At 44.8% G+C, this 12,221-nt stretch overlaps 2 protein-coding genes across 3 annotated transcripts in view; one reads left to right on the plus strand and one right to left on the minus strand.

The window, feature by feature from the left end:
- rps7 (ribosomal protein S7) overlaps positions 1-12,221 on the plus strand; it is a 192,412-nt gene that overhangs the window by 176,819 nt on the left and 3,372 nt on the right. Inside the window, exon 1 of one of the 2 annotated variants that reach the window (XM_029631748.2) lies at positions 11,451-11,510. The exons of the other annotated variant lie outside the window; for it this stretch is intronic. The gene's annotated coding sequence lies outside the window, so the exon portion shown is untranslated. Of the gene's footprint in view, positions 1-11,450; positions 11,511-12,221 lie in introns of those variants that run through there. 2 annotated transcript variants of the gene reach the window in all.
- Positions 4,754-11,379, minus strand: LOC115107943 (ribonuclease H1-like). The gene is made up of 8 exons (XM_065008868.1): positions 10,878-11,379; positions 10,624-10,748; positions 10,273-10,443; positions 10,064-10,163; positions 9,913-9,971; positions 9,684-9,764; positions 9,313-9,437; positions 4,754-5,314 (listed from the first exon to the last, which is right to left on the minus strand). Exons 1-8 carry the CDS (start codon positions 11,003-11,005, stop codon positions 5,228-5,230), a joined length of 876 nt encoding a protein of 291 aa, XP_064864940.1. The 5' UTR covers positions 11,006-11,379; the 3' UTR covers positions 4,754-5,227.

A 12,221-nucleotide genomic window follows, 5' to 3' on the forward strand; every position in this document is an offset into this window, starting at 1 on the left:
AGGTTCAAAAGCTGATAGCAGCAATTAAATCTCTTTCTTTAGCCTCCGTGAGAGAAGCATTACGAAGATTTTTCTGACTTACTCAACGCAATGTTTTCACAGCAACAAATCGTTTTTGGGGGTGTTTTCTTTCTGGTGCTGAGAAGAATAAACGCTGCCATGAGATATGGAGGGGAAAGTACTAGGATGGACCCGGGCTTGTCCTACAATCATTTTGATGCTCTGCTGGTCTGGCTAAGCTTGTCGACATCAGCTTTGTGTAGTAGTGCAGTACAGAAATATTGAATCATTATGTTCTGAGAATGCAGCTTTTTGTTTTGCTATTTTGAGCTACATTGCCCCGTCTAATGACAATTCCGAGGCACTGGATGTACCGAGAGCTGGGTGACAGCCCTGTCCTCCTCCTCCTGTCAACCCCCCCCACACACACAAACACGGCCAGAGAAAGAGAGAGCTAGAGGAGCTCCCATCTGCGTAATGACATCTCACGCTTGGTTAGGGATCTGCAGGATAATTAGAGCCCTGGCGGGTGATGGATGGCACTGCAGCGACGCGCTGCACGGCCCGCCTGACCTTGGCATCATTATGGGACGGCAGGGCCGACTGGACCGGCTCGAGCACAGGCGAGCAAGCAGCTGCTGACTTTAATGGGACCATTTGTCCCCCCCCCCCCCCCCCCCCCCCCCAATCCTCTCTTTCTGTGTCTTTTTTCTCCTTCTCTCTCTCTCGCTCTTTTTATTTACCCTGGACGGCTGATACTCCCCGTTTTGTTCTCTGGAAGGAGTGCTGAAAGCTGCAGGACCATGCTGAAGGGTACAGTGTAGGAGGAGAGGGGGGCTGGCAGACATACCCTCAGCTGGTCCACAGATAGATGGCTCTTCCCAGACATGACAAAGTCATTCCATGCCAGACAGGCGCACAGATCATTGTCATTAGTGCCCTACTGTTGCACTTGATATGTGTTCTCCTGAGTACATATTATCAACACACCTACTACAACTGCAACAGGCTCTGTATGATAACGATCTATAAATAATGTGGTTTATATAGCATTCTCAAAGAGAAAGACAAGACTGGTACAAACACAGTTCCATTGACACAGTTGCATGCTGGCAGGACAACATATCTCCAAGGCAACATGAAGGTTGCATTTGGTAGCAGTATGATATGTTATGTGACTTATCTTTCTCTCTGACTCAACATAAGAAACCAACAAAAGGAAAATGATAAGCTGAACCCACGCAGTCTTTGTCATTTTATGTTTTATATCATCGCTGCATGTCTAATCAGTGTGTGTGCTTATTTCATTTTTTTTTTTTTTAGCATTTATTTCCCTGAACTTCCTTTGGCCCTTGAATTGCTCAGTCTGATTGTGTGGGCGTTATGAAACACATTAAAGATATTTACATGCACCGCCCTGATTGGCTGATAGGGGGTGTGCTTTAGACCATCCTTAGCCAGATGAACAGACATTGGTCTATTATAAACAGATCACATTGTGACATCATATGATGTGGGACAAAAGTTTCATACCACCTGAAGTGACCGAATATCCAGGCATATGTTTCAAACAGCTCTTATACAGAAAGGGCATCATTTTTCACAATGTCAGTGTTATTTCCACACGGGGATCGAAATATCAAAAAAGGAAAATCACATAACTGCCCTGCCCCTTTAATCTAAAGAAATGTTATCGTGACCCTGAAGTCAATGTACACATTCTGCACAAAGCACTGATCCCTATGTTCTAATGTTTCAGTAACCTTGCCAGTCCAACTGCCTCAGACCTGAACATTACAAAGAAACCCCTTGTTCACAATGTGTCCTCTATCTGTGATGAGAGTAATTACTACAATTTTTAACAATTCTAGACCAAACTTCGCTGCCTTGCTATGCTAGACTGTGTCCAGGTAAAACTCAGTCAAAATACTCTCACAATAGTTATTTCTTACTGCGGCGAGCCTGTGTAGATGTTTTTATACAAGCCAGCAGGGGACAGTACAACTTCAAGGCCGTTCTCTTTCCACAGGCACAAACTGGAGCTTTTCATCCCAAGCAGCCTGTGGAGAAGAGAGACTTAAAAATGTCTCTATGCTGGCACAAGCTAATGCCTTGTTCTCAGACTCCTAATCAAGCAATGGGTTGAACAGCAGGACTAAGACACAGACTGACAGTTTACCAGTGTGGAGTTTTCCTAGCTCGAGTGGAGAAAACTCTGCCTCTCAGCTAGACAATAGAGCTAACGTGCTTATAGAATTCAAAATTCATGACCACAGTGTTCAGTCTCCAAATTTTGTCTCGATGAGGACCCACAAACACTGGTTTAGGGGGGGACATTTTATCAACTGAACCTTGTTACTTTTTATGGATCTTGTGTAATTAGATGGTAGAAAGTGAAGACTAATTGATCGATACGTCTAATCTACAGAGAGTAAGAAACTGGGCTAAACCATCTGTCTGCTATTCTCAGATGGACACAAAACCCCATCTGATACCTGCAATTTTCGACAAGCTACAGGATGAGTTAGGAGAGTGTTCCTCTTCCTGAGCAGGTGTGTTCCGAGGAGGGAGGGGGGGTCTGGAGGCAGCCTTGAGAGGAGGAGCTGCAGAGTACCGCAGTGCCAGCCTCTCACCTTGTCAAGCACCCTCTTGGGTATGGCTCACATGCAAACAGCAGGCTGGCGCTGCCCTCCCCCCTCTGCCAGCGGTGCATGTCTCTGGGAGTGAGCTGTCAGGCTCTGAGGTGACCACACTGGGCCTGGCTACTGCCTACAGTAACCCAGCCTCACAGGGTCTACTCCAGGGGCACCATGCCAAGACAGGGCCTGGATGCCTGTCTGCCAGTCGTGCCCGACACTTACCAGAGAGGGGAGGAGGATGAGGCGAGAGGAAGACGTGTGGGAGGAGGAGGGGATGGAGGTAAGAAGGGGAGGAGGAGAGGAGTAGGTTGCTGAGGGACGGTGGGAGAGAGAGAGACAGCATGAGAGGCCGGGAGACAGAAAAAGAGGGACGGTGGGAGAGACTGAATGCCGGTAAAGAGAGGGACAGAGAGATACTAATGAGGCTGATGAAGTAACCTCCCGTGGCACAGTGGGTGGCGAGATTCATCTGCTCATACTTTTCAATTACTTTAGCTTCCAAGTTTCTTTGCATGTGCACATTCTCTTCTCACTTCTCCTTTCTTCTCTTGCTTATGAAGAGTCTCTCTCGACATTGTTCACCTCCTATTCCCTTCATGTCGGTCCCTTATTTCCCCACCTCCAATTAATGTCCAATGACGACAGCAGGTTGAAAGGCATTAGCTCACCCTGTTGAGATGATAAAAACTAACTTGTTGTTCGACTCCCTCTCGATTCGCGGAAACCAAACAATACTGAGTGAGTACTGCTGACAGAATGTCTTTCCTTTCACTGCGAAATCAAACGGTCACATTAGTTCTAAGGCAGGAGTTAGTTAGGCTGATCCAGACAGCTGTCATGGAAACAGATGTCAGTTCTGTTCCGAGGTGCCGCTTTTGCTCCACAGAGGCGGCTGCCACGATGTTTGATTGTGACTCCCTCTGCCTTCCACAAAGAGTGGCTTCCCTTGATGTTTCCCACCAGTCACACACACACACAATTGCTGGATTCGTTAGGAGAGAATCATTCTCCATACATCTTCTAATGCACATGAAAAGAGTCAGCTGCCAGCAGTCTCTGAACTGCGTCGGCACCAGATGTGCGGTAACGACTAGGGCTCAGGACTCAGTCTACTACTCCTCCCCTGCATCTCACATGGATGAATAGCGTTAGATACTTATCCTCCAGCCACACACAGAGAACTCAATATTATACCAAAAACAAGAACAGATTCAAATGGATTGTCTGTATAACCACAGGGCTTTGCAATATCTTTCACTGTGGCAGTCAACACCCTGATAGAACACCATCTTGAAATCTAGATTTTATTGTGAGTTACTCATGCAGACAACACCCAGCGCTCTTAACAGTAACCAACGCAGAAATCTCTTCGGTCACCCGCCGTGACTGACCTGCCCTGAGCTTGGCAAGCGAAACGAAACAACTAGGCGACAAGAGCTAGTTAGCCACAAGAGCCAAATAGAAGAGGCGGTGTCAAACAGATGAATGCCTGAGCAGCATATTTGCTGATGGAGCAAATGTGTTGAGACGAAAGCCCTTAACGAGCTTCAGTCTGATGTGGTGAAGCCCCCGTGACCCCTCTCCACCCAGTCTCGCATCGACCTCCGACTGCAGCCGCAGTATCTCCCAACACCCAGCCCCAGGCAGGACTTCACATCTCCAGACAAGCCGGGAGTGTGCCGTGGAGAAGCCAGCCAGCTAAGGTCAGAGACAGGCACACTCATTCCTGGTGCTCTGGTTTTCTACAATCACCCACCTCACAGAGGGAAAGGCTATATGGAGATTTCTCTCCGCTAGAGCTGTCATTATTTTCCCTCGCACACGTATAGGCCCACTGTCTAGACACCAGCTTACTGAATGGATGAGACACGTACTGAAAGACTAAGTAGTATCTGCCAAGAGCTGACTGAGTAAAGTGGAGAAGATGGAATTGTGCACCAACTAGTCAAAGAGAATATCACCAAGATCATTTCATGTCAGAGTATACATGAATAGATGATCTTTGAAGCTTGTGTTGTTTTTCTTTAGAAGAGGGAAACGTTCATGTGACCACTAGCCCTAGTAACAGACGGGCTTTTGAGCAAGACAAATAATCCTTAGATCACACACACAAATGTCGTAAGTGGCCGTTTATCTTACAGCATGCAGCATGTCTCACATAGAAACCAGAGAAATCCATCTTCTATGTGAGGAATCCTCTTTCCACAGAGGAGCCTAGTACGGAATGTAATTCAGAGAGCCAGTCCTATTCCGAGGTATTGGATTTGTTTTGATGAGCTAGAGCTCCATCTACTGTCTGAAGTGTACCATTACACAGTGGTTACAGAACCGTTTCATCGATCAGAATGGAATGATTTTGGAATATTGAGAAATGTTAATATGGTACAAGCACAAGCTGAATTCATTCCTTAACTTAGAAAGAACCATAAATATGTCAAACAGGATGGAAATATATGTTATTTCATAACATTTAGAACATGGCAGCCCAACAGAACAGACAATATATAATTCCCATATTCCATTCAAAACCATAATCCAAATGTTGAATGAACTGCCCAGGAGCAGTAAATGAGATCATTTTCCTTTGGCTAATCTAAGTGTTTCGCTGCTCCCGCTCTGGACAGCCTGTCGGCCTCCTCGTTCCCTGGGTACCCAGCGTGGCCCGGGATGTGCAACTGGAGACAGAAGAGAGAGAAGATAGTCAGAGGCAAAAGGGGACTGTTAGTCATTTCAGTTGTGCATCATCCATGACTGAACGTTCTAGTGCAGGGGTTCCCAAATGTCTGTTGGGCCACGACCCAACTTCGATATCAGAAATGTATTGCAACCCCAATCAACCTTTATTTGGGGCTATGACAGTCGATTTCAAAAACAGTCAGAGGATTTATGATCTTCTTAACTCACCACTAAGGAGATGGGTATACATAAATGTCCTGGGGAGGTTCTCAAAAGTCAGGGGGGCGCGTGATCGATAATGCACACCTCGTCACTGCTGTCTCATCCTTCAGTGTTTGGATCGGACGCAGACAAGAGCCCTGAATCCTGCTTCACATAGATATGAGCTGGCAAAGGATACCACTCTCTTTCATGCTGACGAAACAGTTTATCACTCTGTCATGTAGTACCACGTTTTTATTTTTTGTTGTCCTCGGCTACCTGCTTGCTTGCCTAACTTCATTTCATGGGCCACGTTAGCTAGTTAACATTAGCCTTCTACATCCATCTACTGTACATGTTGAACTTTGATCCTCTCAGGACAGGGGCACAACAATGTATGAATTAATGGTTGGATCAGAATCTGCGTTATAATCATTGACCAGTATGGAGAATTCAGTAAAACCACAAGTCCAAAACCCTGTCTCCATCCATAGCTAATTTAGGAAAGGGACAATTTTAGCTAGCTGGCCACCGGAGGACAACACGAGATGCAACAATTGAAGTTGTTTCTGTTAACAACGTATTTGATAGGACAATCACCAAATCCAAGCTGGCTTCCCTTGAAGAGGGGCGCTGTTTCACTCGCTCTGATATTTTCTCCTGTGAGATACATTCAGCCTTTTGCGAATTGTTGTGAAATTATAAAACACAGAGACGAAAGATACATTGTTTTATGGTTTTCGGCTTCCTTTGGCGTCCATGAATACTCGCCACTGCTCACTTAATGTGCTAGCCACCGAAGAACAAGCCGAGGATGGTCTCAAAAAAAAGGTACATTTTGCAGCAGCGTAGAGGCAGAAGCCATTCACCATGGGAAGGATCCAAGTGCAACAGTCAAGTGTAGGCCAGCATTTTCGAGCCAATTTAAGGCACTCTCATTTGTTGATGCAAGAGAGCTTCTTCTTCGAGGTTTATTGGCAGAGTACACTCATAAGGTGTATGCCTGCCACCTACTGTACGGGGTAGTAAAAAAGACCCCAATGAACAAATTCATACTAAATACCAAAAACACTAACCAAATTCACGCTACTACGCTGAATTTCAAAAAAATAAAATAAAAATGTACTCCTTCAGTCAGGTTTAAATGTTTATTCAGATCACTACACAGGTTCAGGAACCTGGGGGGGGACCTCTTCATTCAGTACTCCCTGTAACACTTCGGCTGTAAAGTCCTGGAGATCCAGAAATCTATGCCGCCTTCACATATCTAGCTTCTTAGATGTCTAGCTTCTTAGATGTATTAGTTTGACTCATGCAATTCATCACTTGCCCTATAAAAACGCAACAAAGTCCACCTTCACTATTAGTGTGTCGGGATCCTTCTCCTGCATGGCATTCACTGCAGACTGTGGGACATCCACTGCCATCTCCTCTCACCTGCAGCGAATTTTTCACTGACGTCAGACTTGCTGGGTGGCCCTGATCCTAGCTACGGTGGACCCCTTCATCCTTACAGGGATGTATGAGAGCTGGACTTCTAATGCTTAAACAACTTTAAACAGAACAGAGGGGAGGTTCGGAGGTGAACGGGAAGACGGAGGAAGTGGATATTGAGTTGGAATTAAGCAGCGCGCCGAGTACATTTGGTGAAGACGAATATTCTGAACGGACAACAGTAGTATTGAAAACTAGTACAAAAAGGAAATTGTCAAAACATTTGAGTAGAGGATACGTGTGTTAATGATAATGAATCGTTTCTTGTTGGGATGCGGTTGTTCAGTAAGGATGCATGAGGAAAACCCGTTTGAGGTGTCAAATGGTGAAGTATATGCGCTTGGAAAAGTGGAGTCCGAGTGACAAGGAGTGGTCTTATTTTGATTCATTGTATTTCTGAATAACTGAGGAAGAATTGCAGTGGGGCTCAAAAGAATCCGGACAACAGAAGTTTTGTGTTTTGAACTTTGGAGTAGAACAACCGTCAAAGGAGTCATCTCAGGGGTGACGACAGATGTTCAGGTTGAGAACCTGAAAATAATTCCTGGTGTGGTTGGTTTCTGGCGTCTGACCCGCTGGGCAAATGGAGAGAAAGAAGAAAGTCTGTCAGTCGTGTTGTTTTTTGATAAAAGAGTAAATACCTCCGTATGTGACGCTTGGTTAAGTAAAATAAGCCGTAAGAGCTTTTGTCCCCAAACCACTGCAGTGTAAAAACTTTAAAGGATATGGCCATGTTTCAAGTGTGTGCAGACGAACAGAATATACTGAAGAACGGTGTGTAGAAGAACAATGGTGTTGCAATTGTGGTGGGGATCATGATCCTGAGTTCCTGGAGTGCCCGGTAAGGGTGAAGGAAATTGAGGTGGCAACAGTTAGAGCGGTCAATCGAATCTCCTATGCGGGGGGCGCTTAAAATAATTGAGAACACTAGTGATGCTAGTGAAGAGATGGTAGTGGACACACCACAGACCGTAGTAAATGTTTGCTGTCAGACAAAAGATAACGCGTGTTAAAAAGGTGGATTTGGTCGCGTTCATTGCCACAGTTATAAACTGCACAGCACAAGTCTCAAAGAAGTCGAAGAAACTGGACATGACTGTGGCAGAAACGTTTTTGGGACAAAAGGATTTTACATCGGAAGATTTGCAAAGGGTACCAGCACCGGAAGACGCAGACCCGGTGGGGAGTGTGGTGAAACTGTCACAAGTGTGCAGGAGGGTATGGGAAAGAGGATTGTGTAGTTTTGGTGGGAAAGGTTGTGTGTGTCAACTGTAGGGGGGGCCCATGTTGCTGGGGATCGGAGGTGTCCGGTGCGAGAGAGGCAGGATGAAGTGGCCAGAGTCAGAGTAGTGCAGAAGGTGTCGTTTGCTGAGGCAGTGAAGAAAGTAGAGGGGGATGGGGCGAGGAGTCAAAGGTGAGGGATCCTGAGAGGATGTGTAGTAGATTTGTGTCAGAGCAGAGGAATAGGGCAATGAGTGATTTATGCTTCAGTAAGGTTGGCTTCTGAGTGTTCATAGCAATGGTTACCAACTGTATTGCAGAAACTTAACATAAATCAGGGAAAATAGAAAAAATAGCAGAGAAGTATTTTGGTATAAGAGATCTAACTTCAGAAGAGTTAGTGTGTAGGTGTCCTGTCCTCCCAGGCCGTTTGCATGGTGCAGGAGCAGATAGGATCAAAGTATAGGAATCGGGTAGTGGGTTTTTAATTAGTAGGTGGCAGCTGCAGAGGAGTACCTGGGTATATAAGATTTTACTGCAGAAGTTAATGGGGTGGTGATTTTTATGAAATGGTGGTATATACTGCAGGGTTAGTTGGTGGTGCTAATGAAGAGATTGTAATATAGGTAGGCTGTGACTGGTCTCACACAGTACAGTATGTGGCGGTGTATGCACCTTAAAGTTGGATGCGATCTGCCAACCCAATCCCAAAGAGGACCGACATAGAAACTGGAATACTGAATGAACTAAGGACATCCAACTTGCTTTACAAATACTTTGAACAAATACATTTCAAAATAAATGCATTTCGTGAAGGCAACTCCATCACAGTTCATTTTTTTGTGTGGTTAACCACAAATGTTTTTGAGATGAGGGTACAAACATTACTTATAATGATAAACGTATATAAAATATTTCACCAGGCTTTTGGGAGTTTCTCCTGCCATCACATCTTCAAATCAGGTAAGTCCTCATGGGGTCGTGACCCCTAGTTTGGGAACCACTGTTCTAGTCTGAAACTCAAAACACTTGCGTACTGAATCTCTGAAGTGAAAATATGTAGAGCAACATTGATATTTACCCATACAACCTCCAGCTCTTCATTCAGCTTGTCAAGTTTTTCAAAGTGCTCTTTGTTGATGACGGGGCCACCAGAGTTGAGCCTCCAGTTGTTCAGCTTCCAGTTCTTCACCCAGCTGGTGACACCTGATGGAAAAAAACACCGACATATGTATTTTCTTAATTGCATACACCTCACCTCCTCCTCAAAACCCATTGGAAGAGAAGGTCAGAGGGGAGGGACCTCTGGATTTCTCATCCAATGGTCACAGTAGGCCTAGCTAGTAACATTAGCTGCAGCATCAAGCCTGCAGCATTACATGATGCCATGCCACATTTAGTCAGGCCCTTGCTGATAGTGTTGGTAGAGTGTTGTAAGCAGCACATATGTACCGTTTATGGTGAACTTGCTGTCTGTATAAAGCACCAACTTCTTGATGTTCATCTCTTTGGCCTGCTCCAAGGCTTTACATGCTGCCTGTTATTTAGAAGCAAAACGTGAGATTACATCTCGTGGGGTTGGTTACAATCTAAAGGGAACTGTGGCAATTCAATGAGTCGAAAATAATAACAATCTGGTTTAGAGTTCACAACTAAAGCAAATATGACATTAACACAGTACTTGCCTGTAATTCGGCTCTCTGGTTGGTCTGTCTTCCATCCAGGGGTTCAGCTACATTCCTACAATAAAGACAGTCAACATGAACACTTCTGGACTCTATTGTGTCAAGCTCTCTTGAAGTATAATTTCCAACAGGCCTGAATCAACTCACAGAGGATGGTCACGTCCCCAGTACACTCCGATGCCAGCTCTGGCCCCGGCCTTCCCATTGCCTGAACAGCAACCATCTGTGTACACCACCACTGCATCCCCTGGAGGAAAAGACAACACTTTGTTTCCCCCCCCCTTTATTCACCCCAAAAACGTTGACAGTGACCATTTCAATCTGCAACATTAATAACCCAATGAGAATGTCTGTACCAATGTAGGTGAATCCATCAGAGCTTTTTGAAGATGGGCTGCTGTATTGACTCTGTTTGGCAGGGGACACCTCCTCCTCGTCTATGTGATCATAGTGCCTCTTCTGACCAATGGGTATGTACTCAAGGGCCTTCGGTGCTCTTCTAGGGAGTGTTGCCTCATAGCTGCCTCCTAAAAGATAATATTGTGATCTGAGTGCAAGTCTGATTTTGCCATGCCTGAATGGTGCACTAGTTGTCTAATGATTAGACGTGCTGCCCATTCCTAGAGCCAGTAACATCAGCACCCATCGTATTGCCATTTCAGTATAGCGACCTATAGAGAAAGAACATAGCCATCTAATGTATCTACCCTCTGACAGGTCTGGCGTTATCGAGGTTGCTAGGCTTCTGACAAATGCCCATGCATCCTTTTCTGCTGCAAACTTCTTGTAGCTGGCATATGGGAACTTGTCGACTTGGCTCTTACATTCATCCCTAAAAAAAAGTAGACACATGCAATTCTATGAAAATAAATGGGACTAGAAATGATCGTATAAATGTCAATGAGTTTTAAGACACACCACAGCTGCAATTAGCTAGCTAGTCAACTACACCACAACTCACCAGGTTTTGTAAACGCCAGGTTTGAATCCTTTCCTCACAGCGTAGAAGAATTTGCCTTTCACGATGTCCTCTGTGCCATTGCAGACTGCCCTGCGTACTATACTATACAGACCAGTCAATCTGAACATCACTTAAGACCAGCAATTACTTGAAAGTGGAGGCACCGGTCATTGCACTTAACTTAAGCAATGTGAACAAACTAACTTTCTATGTGTTGAAATGCTAGGAAAACGATTAGCTAGTTGTCATTGGAACTTGTACAGGCACGTAAACAGTGCAGATAACATGCTAGTTAACACAAAAACATATTTGGCTAGCTAGCTAACGTTAGGCTAGCCGCTATCTGACAACCAAAGATGTTATTTCTGTGTGACAAGCGTAATGTCAACATATAAACATATACAAGTTAGCTAGCTATACATTGTAACATGACGTACTTATGCTTCTCATTTGCCTATGTATTCGCATGAATTAATTACTTTTGCTTTCGAAATAGACTATCTGCTGGGGGATGGAGAAAAACAAGTCTTCAAAATCACAGCTACTTCCGCGATCCCATGACTCCCTAGCGCGATGTACTTCTAGCTACCTCTCGCGAGATTCCGGCCTCTTCCCTGGCCGTTGTTAACTGAGGTTGGTTATGATCATGCTCCCAATTTCGGAATTTCTTTTCAAAATGTTGTACGTGTGCATCAAATCCCCTGTATTTTGTATCAGAGTGCATGCAAGACGTTTGATGCGTTAGATTGTTGTATTTCAGCTTTTGGATGGCCGGTGTGTAGTGAATTATGAAGTGTTTCAGGATAGACCTAACGTGAATGACTCGGGAAGGAAGGACTGGTAGTATAACTGGCGTGGTTTGAGGCCCATGTGTTCCTAGAATAATTGCTTGTAGTCAATCGACGTGTCCGTTTTTTAGCCGCGTAGCTTAGTATTTTACTTTGTAGACTTGAAATATGGTGTACTTGGAATATGGTGTATGTTTGAGTACTGTGTTCCCTGGTGTTAGCTGCTAACTAAAGTTAGCCATATGATAAGGAACATGGGTTGAAAGACACTGCTATCCGGCTAACGCTGACTAGCCAACAATGTTGCTTGGGGACATGCGACCGTAAGTTATATTGATTCAATGCAATTATTTACTCGGTTGTTTGCGAGATCATATGGTTGAATGTGTAGATTGGAACCAACCAGTGTCTGCTTCGTTTGATCAACCTTAGCTGGATGATAGCCACACTACTGTCGTTATACTGACTAGTCAACTTAGTAACTGCATGTATGTATGGTGAGATGGCGTTCAGCATGGACCACTTTGCTGCAGTTTAGTTTCATCTGAAACATTAA

This window comes from Oncorhynchus nerka, linkage group LG24 (assembly GCF_034236695.1).
Source record: "Oncorhynchus nerka isolate Pitt River linkage group LG24, Oner_Uvic_2.0, whole genome shotgun sequence".
Classification (NCBI taxonomy): domain Eukaryota; kingdom Metazoa; phylum Chordata; class Actinopteri; order Salmoniformes; family Salmonidae; genus Oncorhynchus; species Oncorhynchus nerka.

Coding starts and splice junctions, on each gene's coding strand:
- LOC115107943 (XM_065008868.1), bottom strand. CDS start 11,005: ATGTTCAGATTGACTGGTCTGTATAGTATAGTACGCAGGGCAGTCTGC. Junction 10,749..10,877: donor CCTGGCGTTTACAAAACCTG/GTGAGTTGTGGT, acceptor ACTTTTTTTTAG/GGATGAATGTAAGAGCCAAG. Junction 10,164..10,272: donor TGATGGATTCACCTACATTG/GTACAGACATTC, acceptor CTTTTCCTCCAG/GGGATGCAGTGGTGGTGTAC.